Source organism: Nyctibius grandis, chromosome 3, assembly GCF_013368605.1.
Source record: "Nyctibius grandis isolate bNycGra1 chromosome 3, bNycGra1.pri, whole genome shotgun sequence".
Classification (NCBI taxonomy): Eukaryota; Metazoa; Chordata; class Aves; order Nyctibiiformes; family Nyctibiidae; genus Nyctibius; species Nyctibius grandis.
In genome coordinates this window covers 16921458-16942565 of record NC_090660.1, presented here as the reverse complement: position 1 = coordinate 16942565, position 21108 = coordinate 16921458, and the positions used below count along the sequence as shown (strand labels likewise).

The 21108-nt window shown below is 41.3% G+C and overlaps 1 protein-coding gene across 1 annotated transcript in view; it reads left to right on the top strand.

The window, feature by feature from the left end:
- GMDS (GDP-mannose 4,6-dehydratase) overlaps positions 1 to 21108 on the top strand; it is a 437246-nt gene that overhangs the window by 357005 nt on the left and 59133 nt on the right. Inside the window, 1 exon segment of the mRNA XM_068395823.1 lies at positions 2427 to 2523. Within this exon segment, the coding sequence (XP_068251924.1) occupies positions 2427 to 2523 (97 nt within the window).

Below are 21108 nucleotides of genomic sequence, written 5' to 3'. Positions count from 1 at the left end.
GACCAGCGTTTTGTGAAAAGCCTGCGCCAGACCAGCAGGCACCTGCCCGGAAGCCCTGGGCTTTGACACCAGCCAGGGGTCAGGGGGAACTGTTCCTCATCCCTATAAAGGGTTAGCCCAGCCCTGATGAGCCAAATTCTCTTTAGCCAGGGATCCTTTGCATTTCCCCCAAGTTACACGAGTCTGTTTTCTTGCCTACTTGGGCATCCACCCTAAGGAGCAGAAAGCTGGATAGTCCTTGTGGCTGGAGCTCTCTAAAACCACAGCAATGTGAGGATTCCCCGTGCCTCTTCCACCACGCTCATGCTTCAGGATAGTCTGGCATTACGTTTTCCAGTTAACAGTTTCTGGCTACAATTTGACTATAAATTTGGGGGAGGGGGGGGTCCTTTCCTTGTAGTTAGGAGGAGGAAAGGAGGGGGAGTTGGTTAGCAAAATGGATGTCTTGCTCCTGGTGTCAGGTTGGCCCCTGCGCAATCCCTTTTATCAGCAGTATGGTGTCCCCAGCTGTGAGTGCCGAGGTGCCAGGAGTAATTAGAAGTGTGGCTATCAAATACTACTTTGTTCACAATGACAAGTACTTTTTTTTCCTTGTGAACTTTTCACGTTACCAGGCTGAACAAAAACGGGTGGAGATTTCTTCTTAAGCTATTTCTATTGTTATATAACTTTGATAGCGACATTAAGTGAGTCTTTACTGGCTCGGCCGAGCCTTCTGGAGCCTGTTGGGTGTTAAACGGGGTTCTCTGCTCAGTGACCTCCAACAACTGACGTCTCCTGATCTAAGCGCTTCCTGTTGTTTTACTGGTGATGGTTAGTTTTCTATTAAGCTCATTTGAGTCCTGCACATTTTTACCCTCTGCCCTTTAAAGGGAGGGACTAATGTTAGTTTTGGCTTCTGAATGAAAACTTTGCAGTTCAGGCTTCAAACAGAGCAACTGTGAAAAAGAAAGAAAGAAAATTTAAATTATAATTCATCTTTAGCATCATGGCATGACAATTAACAGCTGACTTCACTGCGGCTATTATCTCTTGGAAATTATTTCAACATGAAGTGCTCCCACTATCGAGCATCCTACAGGCTTTGCTAGTCATGAGTTGTGCTTAAAAAATCATGGGATTTAATAACTAGTAATAATACATATTTGGTATTTCCTTCTGCCTTTCGGTGTTTTAACCTTCATGGGTACACAGAGGTCACATTTTCAGACTTTCCTCCTTAGCCCTCGGGGCTAGAAACTCAAAAATGAAGGCTGAGATTGTCAAAGAATTAAATTCTTCTAGGAGCTTCAAGGGGGAGCATGGGAGCAACAAGAAATCAAATCTGTGACAAAATCCCAAGAACTGGCAGTACAATTAGTAAGTGGGAGGCAAAGGGTACTTTTCTTTCATTGCTGGTGACTGAGGCTAAATGGTCTAAATCACAGTGCTGATTAAAATTTTATAGATTTTACTTAAATACAAAAAAAATAAAAGATTTCATCACTATGCTTTTGTGCCAAGCTGGTTCAGAGCCCCGTGATGTACACTTAAAGGCAAAAAGCAAGGAGAGGATAGAGTTTTGATCATAACTCTGGATTTTGTTCGTTCAGTGGATTAGGTTTGATGCACCAATGTATGTTTCTGCATGTGTCATCTGAAGCATTTGTTTTGAGAGGGAGCATTGTCCTCAGGCTTCCAGGCTGCAGGCTGCCCTCTCCAAGGCAGAGCTAGTCACCCACCAAATGTTCCTCTTCTGCTGCTCCCAAATTTTAACAAATAGTTCATGGTGCAACCAAATCACATAATTACAGCAAATTGGAGGGTTTTTCAACACAAACAAAACTAATTTGGACAAAGTAGCTGGATTTCAGCTCACAAGTAGTAAATACTATTTACAGTACATGTACGTGAAGTGCCATGTCGAGCTAGGACTGAAAAATCAAGAACTTTTTTTTTGTTTTTCCTTGTTAAGCACAAATTAAATTATGCAGCTTAATGCTATTCAAACAGACCGTCACATCCATAAAATTAACAGATTAAAGAGTTCCTGAAAGTATTGGCCAAAACACAAGAATTAAAAATATTTTAAGGAAACAACTTTGAACCAATCCACAAATGAAAAACCTCACTGTCATATTTATTTGCAGATACATGAGACATTCTGAAATCAGGACATTTTATTTTCCCTTAGCATTATGTGTTTAATTTGGAAGTCCTGTATTTTAGACCTTCCACTGAATCAAAAACCAAAACAAAGAGACTTCAAAAGCCATTGTTGCTCCATTCAAGTCTAAACTCTGCCTTTGTTCCTATTGCTAATGAGTTTATACTGTCCTGCAGGGAGAATTGACACCAGCCTCCAGTAAATGAAAGGAGGCCAAATGTTGGTAAGATCAGAGCACTAAAGTAATTATGGGTTGATTAAATGTTTATCTTCTTTACAGGTGGGAAGGGAAGAATGAAAATGAAGTAGGACGATGCAAAGAGACTGGCAAGATTCATGTGACAGTCAATCACAAGTACTACAGGCCAACCGAAGTGGTAAGAAAATGCCCTCTCTTAGCTTTGCAAATGAATAATCCAATCACTGAGCCAATAAATTGCTGCATTTGGCCAGCAGTCTGTGAAAAAGGCTTAATTGCACTCCTGCTGCCAGCTTTTAGAGCTCTAAATTAGCCTGCTTGTTGGCCACCTCACAGCCAGCTACCTGGGAACAAGCAAGGAAGCAAGCAAGCAAGCAAGCAAGCAGGCAGCACTGTCCCGGGGAAGTGGGTTTGTCCTTGCACAGAGACGCTGCTCTGCTTCGGTCACCCATTCTGAATGGGAGAGGGGATGCGCAGGGAGGTGGAACATCACCTTATGGGGAACAAAACAAAGTGCAAAACAACTTGTTGTTCCTTCTGGTCTCAAATGGGTATGTGGTCTTCTCTTCTCCAGCTGCAAGAAGGGAAAGCCGAGGAAAGTGGGCACTAATAGACTTGATTTTTAAAGTACCTCCTTCTGTGTCTTCATGACAGTGTTTCAACTCCATCCAGTGAATATCCCCTGTTCAGCTTAGATCTTTGCAACTGTGGGTACCACAAAACACCCATTTTAAAAGTGCATGTGTGCTTTGTTTCCTCTGATGCCTTGCAGGGTCCCACTCAGTAAATGCTCATTTGCAAAACATGGTTTTACTCCGAGGAATGCCTCAGTGAAGTCTGCCGTGGGTGCTCAACCAGAACACGCTGCCAGCAGGACCAAGCCACTAAACCCTGTGCTCAAATTGCCTAATGAGCGTGTTAGGAGAGGGGAAAAAAACAGTATTTCCAAGTCAGGCAGGATGGTGGCACAGCACAGAGGTGGTACAGGACAGAGCCTGGTTTCTGGACACTGGGAACAATAGCCCCGTGTGTGCTGTGGGAGTGGGTGTGCCCAGGAGAGGATGTTCTTGTCCCCTGGGGAGGGTGATACCAGCCCTGCCGGCTGCTGCTGACGCAGCATCGTCTGTCAGTCTGTCCATTCAGAAGTGCTGGCTTCAGCTGCCTGATTCAAGTAAGATGTGAGGAGAGCAAGTTTGTCTCGACACGGATTGGAGGGTGGGAGTGGGGAGCTGCATGTGTGGAAGTGGACATGGGTTCTAAAGTGGAAATTCAGAGGGGAACAGAGACTTTCATGTTATGCAAAAAAGGGCTGGGCCCATGTATCAGAATCAAACGCTAGGAAGTCATTAAGAGCTGTCCATCATTCTGTGCTCTGGTAAGGTGTCAGGATGATAAGGAGGACACTGAGACAAAAGGACTTGCCAAACAGGAAAAGGACACTTGACCCAACAAGTCTGCGCTTTGTGAGACCCACTTCCCTGCTTTGTCATACCTCTTACTAACAAGTACATATTCATTCCTCAAAATTCGCAGGTAGTACACAGCTATTCTGAAGCCCTTGCTGTAGTTCCACCTTATTTGTGTGCTCAGACATTTTCTGCTGAAATAGTGGTGCACATGGTCTCCTTTCTGTCCTTATTGGTCTCCTTTTGGGAACACAGTTTCTGGATTTTAAATTCAGCTCACTATACTCTTCCCCATTTTGGGACAGTGCATAAGCACAGGTCCCTCGGGAATGCTCATGCAATGGCTACTGGGTCCATACATGAGTATAGGGGTATATCCAAATATGGAGTGGAATGTGCCATTGAAGTAGCACCACGTATAAACTCAGGAGAGGTCTGATGTTTATCTGAAATTATCTGATCTGACATAGGCCACCTTGACTTGGGCTCTGTCTCTCTCTTCCGCTGCCCCCATCTTGCCTTGCGTTTAACACAACCCTACGTGGTTCCCATGGAACCCAAGAAGGCTGTGAATCTGCTTTGGCACCATCAGGGTAGAAGCACAAAATGGGTTTTGAAGTACCTTTGTCTTAAGGACTATGCAGATGAACTGTGAGCAAACTCCTCCGTGAAGAGATGTGGCAGAACCTATTGCATGTCTTCATGAGTTGATGAAGGATACAGAAGTGGTGGTATTTTTTTCAGACTATGAAAGGGCAAAGGTTGGTGTATCTTTGACTGGTTTATTTCCAAGCCAGTTTAACCTGCCCTGATTTACAGTGTTTTATTTAACTTTTTAAGTAAGTGGACTGTACACACTCTGTCATACCCACATATTAAGGAACAGTTAGATGTATGTCCATGTAGCTTAGGCAAGACTACTTATGTATGGCATGAAAGACAAGGGAGACCAACTGAAATACTCATCATGTCTTCTGGGTTTCTCTTGACTGACAACAACAAACAGTTTTTTAAATGATTCTTTATATATTTTTATGCTGACCACATTTCTTGTATAGTGATGTCAAGCACATAACTTCTGAATGGGGATTTTTTTGGGAGGATGGTTTTTCCATGGGAAGCAGCAAAGACACTCGGATTGTAACTTTAATGTTCTTTACCTGATGCAAAGAAGACAATCCAACCTAAATCCTCAAGTATGCAATGCTTCTCAAAGCTGGTAAGATGCAAAACTGAATAACTTTTGATCTGTTTCATCTGCATGGAGAAGCAGGGCAGGGGTGTTCCAGGACTTTCAGCTGTTATTTTGGGTGCCATGGTTCTCAGCAATCAGCTTGGCATCCACTTCCTGCAATCAAAGTTTCCTTTTTAGAGCATCTCAGGATGAGTACCCAGAATTAACCTTCATTTTTAAAATTCTGAATTTATTTTGGTTCGTTATCAAAGGCAGGCAAACTTCAGCCTGTTTCAGTCACGGAATCACATCTGTGCAGTTCCAAAACACCAGACCAAAATCCAGTCTATCACGAGAAAGTGAGGAAAGCAGCGAGAGAACTGAAATGGACTGACGGCACACGTCCCCTACCACCACCCTCACCAAGACTGCTGAAGGCAAGGAAGCCTCAGGCTGACATTTTGGAAGGAGGCTTAGCCAGATCAGTTAACACGAATTCTGCTGTTGAATCCCAGCTGACACAGAAAATCTGATGCTCAGATTCTCATGTCTTATTTGGAAACATTTCTGTCTGTCTCTCTGTCTAAAATTTAACATGGTATTCTGGAAAGTGAAAATAAATATCATTTAATCTTCTGTACAGTCAGTTCTGACAGTGCCAATATATTCATTTGAAAACACATTTGTTTTCTTCGGTTAGTGATCCCTGGGGTCAAGGCCTCCCATTGAAAAGCTTAGCTGTACTGAAGAAGAAACCTTGAAATGTGAGACTGTCTTCTGATCAAACTAAGTAGACCCTTTGAATGCCTTGACTCTAAATCTCTTCATTCTGCTTTTGACTGCTTTGGGGCCCCCTGATATTTATTGGCCTTGAGAATTGTTCCTGCTAATGCTTCTAATGCCTGTCTCTCTCCTTCCCTCCTTGCATCTTGCCAACTACAAATCTATCGGTATAATTTCTTTCAGCTTGTATTGAATTCCTATCAGTATATTTTCTGACCCCTTTTTAGTTGTATTTGGGGACTCTAACCTGCTGCAAGGATTGTGGAAAAATTATTATTTCTGCCTTTCTTAAAATGAGCAGTTTTCACAGGAGCTTCATGACAAATTTGCTTTCTATACCAAACTGGATACATTATGAAAGATGCTTTCATGCATTTTGCAGGCTTTTTTAGCACATGGCTAGTAAGGTTTACTTTACACTCATTTGCTGCCCTAGGCACATAAAGATAAGTTTCCACTACAGTTTACTCTCCTGTAAAATGTAGATACCTCAGAAATGATCTCACTAGTCTTTTCTACTTTTCTTACAATGAGAATGTTCATATTGTAGGTAGGCAACTTAGTCTACACTTGGATTTAAATAATCTATTTGGTATTTACAAAAATAGTATTGAAATTAATTTTAAATTTCTTTTAAAAGTTAAAACTGAAATTCAATGAACCACTTCAGTCAGTTGGAAATAAGCAGCCCTGCAGCACAGGATGTCGGAAGCCTCAGGTCTCTCAACCCCTGAAGTTGGATAATTTTTAGAGAATTAGGGCCTGTCTTAATTTTCTTATCTTTCAGCAAGATAATTACTATTAATTTGTATGCAGAAATTTCCCTCCAAGAATTGCACAATTGCTTCTAATCAAATTATGCCCATTAAGGTGTTTGAGTAAAATTGCCTCTATTATTTTTGCATGGCAGATATTAAGCTAACAGTTCTATAGGAGCTTGCTTCATTTCATTGCCCTTTCCTGCAACAATGAAGATTAACTCCAGGTCTTACTGGTCTGTCCTGTCATTGCAGAACTTAAGATGTATATCTCTCTATTAGGAGTTTATGTTACTTTTTAAAAGGGGAAAAAAAGAAACCTTTCAACCCTATGTAAATGTTGTTTTTTTCTCAGAATCTAATGCTCTGCATGTCTTACAGGGAATTCTTCCCTTTCCCTCCCACCTGTTTCTGCAGTTGTCCTACAGATTGCCTAGGATAGGAACTGCAGGTTGTGTTTGTACATCACATTTGTTATGGGCTGGCATGACTGTAACTCTTGAGGATGTATATACATCAATGCAAATTTCCTTCCTTTAAGCAAGCTCTGGAAACTCTGCACAATGTGATGCTAATATTTAAGCAGTCACCTGGCCTGTTATTATTCTTCTTCAAAGAAAAAAGGGCATGCTAGCTTGCTAACTTCTTCCTTTTGTTATGTGCCTTAAGCAATTAAGCACTTTTCTCCCAATCCTTTCTAGCACTGATATAAATGAAACTCCATGTAATGGTTAGGAGAAAAAAATTCATGGCAGTGTCCAAAGATACTTTGTCCTCCTAGAATTGTTTCTTTAAAACTGCTCTTTCTAACTCCTAAGAAGTTCTGCATCCCTCCTTACCAGGTTGTTTACTTTTTGAAGGATTGTTTGTTGTATCTAAATTTCTACAGATATATATATATGTGTGCGTGTATATATATATAAAAGAAATTTCCCAAGTCTTCTATGTGTTGCTTACGCTAAACTTTACATCTTTACTTAACTGTGTTTGGCCTCAGTTGCCCTTTTTCCTCCTTGGAATTAAGCAGGATGGCTTTAAATTTCAGTCTCTTCAGATGTTTTTTAAAAATTCAGCTCTATGTTTCCCATGTTTCATAGGGTTCCAGTAAAAATTCCTTGGGGCATATCACATTCTCCCAAAGTCAGCTTTCTTAAAGTCAAAAACATTTCTGAACTCCTCTAAGTGTTCCTGCCCTAAAGAACATTTAAAGTCTAATGAAACCATGATCACAAAACCCTAAATGCCCCGCACTTCTACTTTAGTTTTCATACAAGCTTCATTTCCTACTGTTAAGTTCAGAGCTGCCTGTGACTGTAAACTGTTCAGATGTCTGCACAAGGAAACACGTGCTTCCCTTCCTCAAGGATCTTTTTGCTCATCAATGTCAATATGTGGCCTGTATTAATACTCACAAAAATTAAATGGGAGCATTCAAGGAAGAATAATCTTCAGATGATTTTCCTGTCTATTTTCCTCACTAGCAGCCAGGTAAAGAAGTTGCAAGTTGTCATAATTCTGACATTCCTCTCTTATCTGGTTTTTTTTTTCTTCCTTGTTCTGAAAATGTATGGCAACATCTGAAAATTACTGCCTTGGTAAATGATTACCTCTGTTGTCCTTAATTCTCCTCCAATCTGACTTTGCTGCTGTGTCAGACAAAATGTTTATATCTTTCCTTACTTCAAACTCAACATTATCTCTGCATTGCTTTGCCACCCTCTTCTTTCTATTCGTCCCTCCTGCTAATAAAACCTGCAGCAGATTTTTTGTTTGTTTGTTTGTTCTAGTTAAGGCCTTACGTATCAGGTATTTCAGAGGTATCTCTGCAAACACACATGTCAAATTCAGCCAGGTAAAATAATGATTAGTAGTAACTTGTCTCTGTATAGCATCTACAAGGCACTGAGCACTTAACATACTTTAAAAGTTTCTCAACAAGCATGTGAAAAAGGTTTAAAAAAATAGTATCACTGCATTTCTGCTTCTGAAACACATGTATGGCAGAGCAGCCAGACTACGCTACTTGAGTGAGATCATAAGGTGGCAGCAAAGTTAGGAGGAGAGCCTAATGGTGGTGTGCTCTGCTACCATTCCTAGTGGACACAACTGTCCCTCCACAGGTAGCTTTCTACTTTTTTGCTTCACCCTGATTTTGTTCATCTTAGTTGTTCCTTAGAAGATAGGAAGTTCATTTTTGCTATCAGGTTTTCCTCTCCATATGTCATCAAACCTGAGAAGCTTCAGTAGGCTCGTGTCGTCTTGCTCACTGTCTTGTTTAATCCTCTTAACAGACTCTTAGCAGAAGCCCTAGCTTACCTCCTTTCTTGTGGGAGCAGATACCCAATATGTGCCCCTCCAACACTCCCACACACATTTCTGACTTTTTGCTTCATTACTAGCTCATTACATCAGTATTAGACAGGCGCATCCAGTAAAGGAATCCCTCTGGGCACCACTGTTTGCAGTCCTCATATGCTGTGCTTTACTCAGTTGCTTCTCTTTGCGTCATCCTGCTCCTCCTCTGCTGTGCCTCCAACAAAATATTTCTCTGGCAACTTCTACAGCTGGCTCTGTTTCTCTTCCTCCTTCACCACCTCTTTCCCTGCTGTCATTCCTGAGGTTTTGAAACCAGCCATGTGTCATCTGTGACCTTCACATCTTCATTGATCTTCCCGAGAACATCAGCCTGTCTCTCTGAGTCTGCTTTCTGATCCCCTAATACCACAACTATCTGACAACACTAGCCAGAGGAAGAGGATGTCCTTACTTCCTGGGGTCTAAGTTGGAGTGCTTTTGCTCCCTGGGTGTTGCACCATATGTTAATTTACAAGATCAGTAGTTTTTCTTCAGAAATGTTCAGACTAGCTGAAGAAATGTCTGACTGACTTTGAGCAATGCAATTTTCCACTCTGGGTGGGTAAACAGATTGCAACCCCATTGAAAAGCTAGTGTGTGAAGATAAAGCTGTCATCCAGGCAGAAGGGTTGGTGGTTTTAATTCATTACTCATTTTTTCTAAATGCTGTTGACACATAGCAATTAGTGACAATCTTGCATGTGAGAGATCCAGGCTCAACTCCTGAAAACAGATTTTTAAATTAAACTTTGGTGACTGGAGGATTAAGGCTGGGGGAGAGGTGAATGAGGATAGAAGGCTGTTTACCTCTCTAATTAGGCCCTGATTCAGCCAAGCACCCAAGCAAGTGCTTCACTTCAAGGGCATGAATAGTTAATAGGGACAGTTTCCCTACTCGGAGCTAAGAGTGTGCTTACGTGCATTGCTGCATCTTAATATGAAGCAAAGCAATTCATCTGTGATGGGAACTGAGATGGCCAGCCCAAACGTTTGTGGGAACTCTGGAGGTGCCAGCTGATTATTCTTGTTTGCCTGCTCCATTGTGAGTGAGCACAGTACTCATGAGCAGAGATGCTAAAATAGCTCAAGACAGTTTCTTTAGCCAGGTTCTCTTAGGGTGGCTTTGCAGGCAAGAAGGGATTTCACCAAGTTCATGCAGTTTGTAGTTTTAATCAACTGCTCCTGCAGTGACGTTTCCTGCCCCTAATTCTTCTCTGCCTTCCTGGCAGTGGGGGGTCTTACCACCACCTCTTCACCTATTCATGTTTATTCATGCACAGAAAGTCTCTCTTTATCTCACCTCTTATCCTCTTGCCTCCTGCTTCTCTTGGCCTGCCATTTGTCCTCCTCCTCCCCCTTGTTATCTCTGTTGTCTCACCCTCATTTGGACCATCTCTTGTTTTCTTATCACTGCCTGTCCTGTGCCTGTCCCATACAAACACTCCCTGTGCTCCAGCAGATGTGGTGGGAAATGCAAAGCCTCTGAAGGGAAGTCACGGGGGTGGGAGAAAGCCTGGAGCAGGCAAAAGCCATGACAGAAGTCCAGGCTCAGGCAGCACCAAAGACATATTTGTCACAACTTCCAAGTATTCCTTCCTGCCAATGGTCTCCACCACCTACAGCCTATTCCCCATTTCCTATGTGAGAACAGACATTCAAAAGAGCTGAACTGTAGTTCAGACCACATTTTGGAGTGCCCAGCGAGACTGGAGTACTGGCAGAGTGGCTCAGCACAAAACTGTTCCCACCAGGGCTTTCTAAAGACCTCAGTGTCAGAGGTGGTTGAGGTCACTTACGGACCTGATTGCTGCTTCGCATTCAAAAGTGGGAGCATGTCTGAAGGTCTGTCTCCCTTCCAGAAGCTGTTTATTTTATTTTACAATGGGATTTTAAAAGTCGAGCAGTATGTTAACAATGCTGTTCACGTTTTGACTGTTTCCCACCACATTGTAACCTTTTCTTTTAAGTGTGCTGTGCCAAGTCAACTCTTGCAATAGTTTTAGAATGGCAGCACAGAACTGTGAATGACAAGATTTATATGAAAATAAAAATGACTTTTGAATACAGAGGATATGAGACAGAGGTGAGGTTTCCTTCAGCAAATCTGGAATTAAGGGCTAGACTTCTGTCTAATTTCTCCAGCCTTCGCAAGAGCTGGCTGCCTTCAGCTGTTTGTATTTTATTTTATGGGTGAGTGGGTGCACAAAGGAAGATGACAGCCACACAGTGTTCATGTGTTTCATCTGAGAAGCCATGAGATGGTGTTAGTGTTGTTAAAACTGGCTTCTGCTGAGTTTGGGTCAGCAGATGCCTTGACATCAGTGTTTACAGCATGATGTTTTCCAGTCAGTGGTTTGCTGGGGGCATAGCTGTCTTAAGCCTGGGTATGCCATGGCACCTAATATTTTTCCTGCCTGAAAAATGGTACTTCAAGCCACTGATTCTCAAAATCCTATGCCACCTCCTACAAAATATGTATCGGTGTTACTTTGGTGCTGCTGAAGCTGTTATCAGAGTGAGTGCAGTTGTCCCTCTGAGGGGCACCCCAGTGTGAAAGGGCCATATGGACCAGGTTAGGAGAAATGCATAAAGAGGTAGCCAGTTCTGAGGAAGCAGGAGGGTTTGAGGGTTTGTCTCCAAAAGCTTTCATTTCATGTTTTTCAAGTGTTTCACAGTTCTAAAATGACAGTAGGTTTCTTTCACTTTCTTCTTTTATTTCTTTAGTTTTTTGAAGTTTATTCCCACAGAAAATGTGGCATGTTTTAACTTTACCTGTGGAAAAAAAAGTCAAAAAGTATTCTGCTCAAAAAAAAAAAGAGAACAAAATTGTCTTTTCAGTTTTTCGAAGGAAAGCCTAATTTGGGGGGCAGAAGGGTATTTTTCTGGGGTAGTCAGGCTTTCTTTTAGATTGATCCTAGAGGTCTTCTGTCTGTCCCAAAAAATCCACAAGAAGTTTTTGTTCAGACTCGTATCTCTGTCCTTCACCATTTACAATTTCTCTCAAAGGGGCAAATGGTTGAAAGGAAGTGGAGGTTTGGAAGTGGTTGTTTAAAAAATAAATAAACCTTCACCTTTCCCCTTTATCACCTTTAGAGTCATCATTTGTAAATTAACAAATTCATGATGGAGGCATGAAGAAGTGGGACCTTTGTTATTGTTGCTACCCTGTGATGATAATGATGAGTGCTTAACCACCTTCCATATCTTCATGTCTCGTCTTTGTATTCCATTAAAAAAAAAACCCATAGCAATGATTCTGACTTTATCAGAACTTAAAAATATTTTACATTGTTAATTATTTTTTAATATCCTTAATACTTCCCTAGTGTTCAAGGAGAGTTTATATGGTTGAGTTGCAGGGGAAATAGAGCCTTGTAGATCTAAACAACTTTTAAAAGTTGTTTTTTTTTGTTGTTGCTGCATAAAACCCTAGAAAATTGTCTCTGTGGTGTAAACATCTACAGTACTTGTCATGAACCAGGAAATGGATCTTCATGCCCATCTTGGATGCTCCCCAAATTGTCTGATGTCCCAGCTGGATGGGTGAAAGAGGAGACAGTAATTATCTTCAGGGCAGAGGAGACTTAAACATTAAAGAGCTTTATGCCTAGGATCAGCTGGAATTTTTGCTCATTCCTCACATATAGTGTCTGAGCTCACCAAAGCAGGCAATATGAAAAATATTAACAGGATTCAAGACGACATTAGTAATAGATTAAGAGTGCATGCCTCCCTTGCAAGACTTTTTTTTCTTGATTTTTTTTTTGCTTTCATCCAGAAAAGTCTAAAGGTGAGTAGGTGAAGTCAATTTTAATAATTCACAGACAATAGTACATCTATTTCTCACTTGACAGAGCTAGTGTTTAAACTATTAGCACTGTCTGGCATAACATAAAACAGGATCAGTCACTCATCCCTTTGAAACATCTAACCTGGCCTCATTTAAATTTCTTCCTTCCAGCTTTGCCAATACATTTTAATAGTCTTGGTAGAGCTCTCAGCTGACTTGTGACTTCAGACTTTATCTACCGGGTTGTGGTTAGGAATGGAGTAAGACAGAACCATTCCTCGTCAGCTTTTTCTGTATGCAGTGACACAGAAACCTCAGTGCTATAGATAGTCATTGAAATTCAAAACAGACTACTTGACTGCTGAACAGAAATGAGTTTTTAAATCAGATTTTAATTTTGGAAGACTGTTCTGTGGTTTTTGAAAACACTTTTTTTTTTTTCCTTCCTCCAGATTGCTGAACTGGTACTGCTTTGCAGTCATGCTTTGTATTGAATAGCTGTAAGGGGAAAGGCGGATTAACAATAATGAAAACAGAAAAATGTGTTTTAAAATAGGACGCCTGCCTGTTTTTTTACAGTAATCTGTGACAAGTTCATGTTTATAATTCACTACATCTGTTACCAAGTTAGTGATCTGCAGACCTTAGTTTTACAAATTTCCAGATTGGGTGACCAGGAGTTGAATTGCTTTTGTTCTTATTTTTTCTTATGTTTGACCCATAAAATACTACACTTCCACCTTCTGATTTAGAAAGCAAAAACACATAGTAAAGCTTCTTTACAATAACAAAGACTTCTGACTAAAGCAATTGGCTCCCACTGTAGTTTTCCCTTAGATAACAATTGTAAATTTCCAAACCTCTAATCTTTGGCAGTGCTTCCCTCTTGATCCTAGTTTCTGTTTCCATGTGTTGGGGGAGATTGAAAAGTGGGTTATGAAGGTGAAATTGGAAACAGAGGGAATGTGAGGTTTTAGGAAGAGCTCAGGTGAGTGATAGGGCCAAGTTTGCTCTGTGCACTGTTTTCATAGCTATGAAACAAAGCCTACTGGGGCCTCTTCTTATACTGCAGTGTCACCACTGATCCCGTGTTGTGGCATTTGCTCCTCACTCTAAACAATTCTTCTGCAGTGCTAATCCTATAAGGTTACCACAGTCTTTTATCCTGCACATAGTTGGCTGAAAGGGCTTTAGATGAGTATCCAAGGTAGTATTTAGGTGTTTTTGCCGACTTTTCTCTCTCTGTCTCCTCCCCAAGGTGCTTATTGGTATTATCTCTGTATTTCACATATTTGTTAGATGCCTTCTGGACGATTTCTAGGCTTAAAATAAAGACCAAAATGAATCTTGACTGATGAAGTGAATTCCAAGAGTCAGACAGCTCGGGCACTGTAAATAAAAAGTTGGCATGATTAGAATCTGACTAGCCCTAAAGGTAAGCCGCTCACCTCTATAATAATTCAATACCTGTGTAACATAGTGAACGCGAGGGGAAGGTGGACACGGAAGTAAAAACAGAAACACAGGAAGGTACATTATTCACAACAGTGGAGATTCACAACAGTGAAGACTTCTGTGCACTTGAAGAACAGCCAAAGGGAGCTGGTGATGGATGACAGGCAGTTTGTGTTCTGGAAAGCTCACAAGAAGTATTCTTATTTTTGCCTTCTAGTGTTAGGGACAACCGTTAGTTCTACTTTGGCTTAACTGCTGGATGGAGTTAAAAAAAAAGACATGATTGACTTAATTAAGTTCTTAAATATGGCTTTGTGAAGGATTTCCTACTCCAGACTAATGCCTGGAACAATTTTCTTTGATACCCTTGATAGCATAGCTTGCTATGACTGAGAACACCCCAGATGCAAACATCTGCATCCAGCAGCTATTTCGGCTAGTGATTTGCTTTCACAGGAAGCAGGTGTCAGGGCCATGATTGCTGGGGGGAAACTTCTGGGAGAAACCATCCACGTGTACAGGTATGTGGCAGTTGATGTACTTGCTGTGGTTTTTGTGAGGATCAGCATTATATGCCAGAGTTCATCAAATGGGCGTTTTGTACATTGACATACAGACAACTGGCTGGAATGTTTAGCTACAGCACTGGGACAACAGAGACAGCTGCTGTTCACCTATCTGGGTGTGACTTACGAGGACTTTGAGCTGGGAAGGACCATTTAGAAATGTGACAAAGCAACTGGAGTCACTGTTGCTTTTGGCTGGGACTGCCAAGGATTGTCCCATTTATGGTGGTAAGAGGAAAGGGTCTGCTGAAGGAATATGCGCAGTGGTCAGAGGAATGTAATCAACAACTCATTTTCCACACACCAATGAATGCCAGTGACTGCTAGAGTCAGAAAGAGCTAAATGCATTAGATGTGAATGCATCCTTGGTTTATGTATCAACTTTCCCCTTGTTACCGACCACTTTTTTTTGGTAAAGCCTGAAGAAGCTGGATTGTCCCTCAGGTCTTCCAGTGTCTTTTTTAACTGCCGAGAACTCAGCTTGACACTGCAGTTGCCAATGAGCAAAACTTCAGGAGGCATAGTATATCAAGAATGCACTCAAACACTGGGAGATGTGAAGGCTTTCTCAGGGATCCTGTGTAACCTGTCAAAGACAGTTCAGGAGATGGGCATGCTCCAGCAGATGTATCACACCTGTGTCTCTCTTCCAAAAGCCGTGAGTAGATGGTTGAGGCACAGGATGGAACTTTTTATCAAGTTCCTCTACAGGAAAATGATAATTTTGGATCAAGATTCAAAGTGAATGAATATCCAGTTAGAATTTTTTGTTTCCCTTTCATTCATTGCTATCAACTGGCAAAATTTTGACCTTCTCGTAATAAGTACCATCTAAACATTTACAGTGATCTCTGTAGAGATGCACTTTGAAGAAAGGCGTTCTGTTGGTAGAAATTATTTTTGAATGGGTATTTTAAAGATTACAGATATTGCAGAGATTCCTGGATAAGGAAAGGGAGGGTTAGACTTTTCTGTAATGATACCGATTTAAACTGTAATGCGAATGGGAAGAGACGACTTGACAGTGCACTGGTGGAGGTAAACAGACTCATTTCTGTGGAAAGGGTGTTGACAAGCAGTGATTTTTGGGAAGCCTCCAGACAGAGTCCAGACACTGACTTTAGGGATTTAGGCAATATAAAAATGATTATTAAAAAAAAAATTACATGAGCTGTGCCTGCAGTTTTCTTTTTTCTTTTTTCACATACTTTTGTCCTATTAAACATTTCCAGAAACACTTGTACAGTTAAGCCAAGCACTGTGAAAAGGACTAATATCCTTTTCTTGATAGACTCTTCCTGTGTTGCTTTTGTGTCAAATCGAGTATGTTTCAGCTACAAGTTTAGGCTTCTCCAAAAAAAAAAAGAATACATAGGGCCTTGGGCCTGATAGACCTCATGTGGACCTGAACTAAAATGATCACATTGAATATCATGTTGGTAAGTGGCCTTGGATATTCACATGGCCTTAGGCATAAATATAGAGTTGCCTCCCTCCAAAACTAAGTTCCAGGCATGCTGACAAAATCATTTGCTCATGTCCCAGATATTGTTTTGCTTTGGTTTGTTCTCATCCCCCAAATTCATTTTTATTTTGCCTAATAAGGTGATGATTTGGGGAGGGGGAGCTTACAAGTGTTCTGTTTTGTTGCTTCTTTTTTGCCCCCTCTAGAAAGCATCCCATCGATTGCTGCTGCAAAGAAAGTAAACAGATTCCTCTTTTTGTACCCTCACATCCCTCCTGAAAACTCTTTTGTTGCCCTGAAAAATCACTATACTAGTGATGTGCTATGACTTCTTGTGCATCCTGATGACCAGTGTTGTTGTTTGTTGTTGTCTCCACGCACTGCCCTGTATCTCTATTTATTTGTGCTCTGTTTCATGTATTGAGGGCATGTGCATGCAACTTGACCTGATGAGTTAGGTTGAGTAAAGGAAACAATCTAGTCACAAAAGTGTGAAATGCTTCAGTGCAGCAGAAGCAGGGTAAATTAGCTCATATAAAACCCTGTGTTTGTCACAGTAGCAGTATGGCTTCATGTTGTTAGCTAGTTCGGCGGTGTGCAGCATGGCCTCGGATTATGAACATTTTGTGCAGAAAAATGTCTTTTGGTCCTGGTTTGCAACACATCTAGAGCAGGAAGATCCTTGATGATGGCAGAGGTTTTTAGTCACAAACTAATAGTCACCATTGTATCTTTGCTAAGATTTTAGAGAACCTATTCCCTATGTGGGAACCTGTTTACTACATCTGTTAAGATTCTGACCCATAAATGCAGACTTCCACCTGCATGCAATAGCTGAAGCAAGCATATCAAACCTAGTTCACTGGCTGGGTAACAAGACAGCTTTTCAGTGCCCTGAGACCCAAGGAGCTCATCCTCTTACTGGAAACTCCTTGGATACCGTCTTTAAATGCTTTACAGTATTTTTATTAGTACTTTCCACTCTTTGTGGATCAATGGAAGCCTGTTCCAAAATTTTAGGCCCTTCTTTCTTTGTGTTAGAGTTTCAAGTTAATGGTCTGCAACTGTAAAGTCACATATTTGTACTGACACATTTTTTAAATATTTAAATAAAACCATGCCTGCGGTTAAAGAAAGATCAAAAAAAAAAAAGAGAATATCTGGCATATAGCTGTGGTCTCCTCTATCGGCTCATTAGCCAATTTTACAAATTTAATCTTCATGTGGAAAAAATGTTATGATGGAGTGACTTCTTGGCTATATCAAGTGTTATACTGGTTTCTGTGTTACTATAAACTTCAGTGCACATTTTCAGCAGTTGCAGGGTATCTTCACAAACATTCCTGGTGGCATACTTTAAAAAGGCATATTTTATATTCAAAGCAAGTAAAACAAGAGGTAAATATGGTTTCATCTAGCCCTTATATGGATTGTATGGCACCTTTTTCTTCTTTCAAAAAGATGCAGTTAGTATCCAATAGATCCAAATAGACCTATCCTGTAATTTTTCTACTGAAAATAGAAAACTCGTCATTAGGGATCAGATTAGATGGTTTGATGTCACTGATGTGCTGTGTCCCCTTGAGTGAGTTATATGCACTTTCTGATGCTAAAGACTCAAAAAGTTTTGTGTAGAGAGTTTGGGAACTCATTTTCACTTACACTGTGACCTTATACTTCTATGTTAAAATGGGCTTTACAGGCAAAATTTATTATTATTAAACTACTTGAGTGAAAGCTCAAGTATCAGCTTAATTCTGCTACTGGCACATGTCATGTGGAGAGTGTACAGTATTTTTGCAGGGCGGAGGCTTGTATCCTGTCCTGTTTCTTCTCACCATGTGCTTGTGCACAGGGTAACTATACCTCTCTATTGAGATACATTGTCTTCATACTTTATTATTCTCCCTAGCCTTCCACTTAACTCTCTGTACTGTGATCATCTAATCACCCATCTTCCTATATCATCATTAGTCATTCCAGTATTTTCCTTCCTCGTTCACCACAATTGTCTGTTATCATTCAGTTCTGCCTTTTCAAACGTATTTAGACATTGCATTTTTACTCAGTTACATCTCTTCAGAGCTAAAATACTTCTGTTTTACTTAATGCTTTTTTTTCCCAAAATAAATACGAGACTCTTGCCCCGGAACAAATTCCCCACTCCTGTTACTCCCCAGCACCTACAGCTGCTCTCTGGTTTTGCTGCCCAGCTAGCTGAACACGCAAGTGTCTTCTCAAGCTTTCTGCAGAAACAGAACTTTAGGTTTTATTCTAGGAGATGCCTTTCAAAAAGGTCCCCAAGAATTCCAAGTTGTGCTTACCCAGAACAAAAGCAAAAAAGCACATACCTGGAAGTACTCTACAGGCAAAAAAAGCAGAGTCCAACTTTTTGATCTTTTTCTTCCCAGATATTGGTAAGTAAGTGAAACAGAACTTGATTTGGTGTTCATTCTTGATGAGATGCATGTGCCGTGCACATACATGTGCTTTCTCTCTCTTTCTTCTCTGTTTAAATCCCATTTAAACAGTGCTCGATGACTGCTGGGAGTTGTAATCCATGTGCAACTCTGTCACGAGGCAAACACCAGCTGGAGGAACGGCTCTACAGAGCAGTCTGCAACCAGTTGAGTTGCTGAGAAGTCATAAAAAAGGGAAAAGGGGGTTCACGAGAACTCAGCCAGTGCTTTTTGGAAAGTGTTTCTTACACTCTCTTAAGAGCTACAAAGTCTGTATCTTGTACAGTTCCTTATGCTTAGCCAGGGACAAGATTACAAAACAGAAAACAACAGAACTTCACAGCCAGATTGGTACTTTCTCAGATTTGTTTGACAAAGTATTTCACACAGCTTCAGAGTAGACTGAAAGCACCTATAAAAATCTACACAGAAAGAAAAACAAAATCTTTTGCTTTTTGTTGAAGGAAACTTTTCCCCCTGCCAGAATCACCAACAATGTGAATATTTCTACTTGATTCTCTACTTCTGATACATGTTTCTGTTACCCATGTCTCAAGTCCCTGTCTGGGTGTATTTGCAGAATGTTATCTGAAGAAGCACAGATGTTTGGAAGTTTACCATTCTTTTAATTAAATAGCATGTTAGGATATATTTATAGCTTTGCTGATTCAGAGCCATAGGTTAACAACTCCTGTACTCCAATACTATTGAGTAATTGCCCAGAGCACTGTCCTAACACTTCTGTAAAACAAAGCACTAGGGACCGTTAGTGTAGAAAACTGTAGAATTTTATAAGGGAATTTTAATAGGGAGCACTATTAAAAATAAATACCTCTGTTTATGGGTATTGGCTAACGAGTGGAACGCTAAAAAAAGATGCTAAGCAGCGACAGCTTCAGCAATAGAAAAGATAAATGACAACAGATAATTTTGAGTGGTGAATACATCATAGTTGTTATTACTGATTTTTCCTGCCTGGTTTCCTTGGTTTTATGCTCAAATATAACAAATTGGTATCTGTGTTATAGTGGAGCAGATCTAGGGAATGTTTGATGATGCTATGAGTTATAACCTGGCTACAAGGATATTTGGACTTTGGCATCTTTGAATTAAGTACATCCCATTATTTACCCTTCCTGCTTGTAATCTTTTGCCAAGGCAGCGTGCTAAAAGATTAGTGAAACGAGAACCTTGGGAACTATTGTAAGCAGAGAACGAGAAGGTAGCCTTACAAATGGTGTACGTCTTCTTAGGAAAATACGTTGAATTGGCATGGTTGTAAGTTGTGGGCTGTGAAACAAATCTCTTAACGTTTGACATACACTACAAATGAAGCCATTGGTTCTTGAGGTGAAATTGATTTTAATGTACTATGGTGCTGGTGCCTGTTGTAGACCACCTTGCAGCATACAGAGGCCAAAGAGGTAAAGTATGGAAATGATAACAGTCAGGTGGAGGCCGAAATTGGCCACAGCCTTCAGTGGAGCCCAGGTTTCATTTGCATGGTGTATTTTCACAAAAGGGATTCTGCTTCCTGGAGAGAGAATCACAGAATCACAGAATCACAGAATCACAGAATGTTAGGGATTGGAAGGGACCTTGAAAGATCATCTAGTCCAATCCCCCTGCCGGAGCAGGATTGCCTAGACCATATCACACAGGAACGCGTCCAGGTGGGTTTTGAATGTCTCCAGAGAAGGAGACTCCACAACCTCTCTGGGCAGCCTGTTCCAGTGTTCGGTCACCCTCACCGTAAAGAAGTTTCTCCTCATATTTAAGTGGAACCTCCTGTGTTCCAGCTTGCACCCGTTGCCCCTTGTCCTGTCAAGGGATGTCACTGAGAAGAGCCTGGCTCCATCCTCATGACACTTGCCCTTTACATATTTATAAACATTAATGAGGTCACCCCTCAGTCTCCTCTTCTCCAAGCTAAAGAGACACAGCTCCCTCAGCCTCTCCTCATAAGGGAGATGTTCCACTCCCTTAATCATCTTCGTGGCTCTGCGCTGGACTCTCTCTAGCAGTTCCCTGTCCTTCTTGAACCGAGGGGCCCAGAACTGGACACAATACTCCAGATGCGGCCTCACCAGGGCAGAGTAGAGGGGGAGGAGAACCTCTCTCGACCTGCTGACCACACCCCTTCTAATACAGCCCAGGATGCCATTGGCCTTCTTGGCCACAAGGGCACACTGCTGGCTCATGGTCATCCTGCTGTCCACTAGGACCCCCAGGTCCCTTTCCCCTACGCTGGTCTCCAACAGCTCTGCCCCCAACTTGTACTGGTACATGGGGTTGTTCTTGCCCAGATGCAGGACTCTACACTTGCCCTTGTTATATTTCATTAAATTTCTCCCCGCCCAACTCTCCAGCCTGTCCAGGTCTCTCTGAATGGCTGCGCAGCCTTCCGTTGTGTCAGCCACTCCTCCCAGTTTTGTGTCATCAGCGAACTTGCTGACAGCGCACTCTAATCCCTCATCCAAGTCATTAATGAATATATTGAATAGAACTGGTCCCAGTACCGACCCTTGCGGGACTCCGCTAGACACAGACC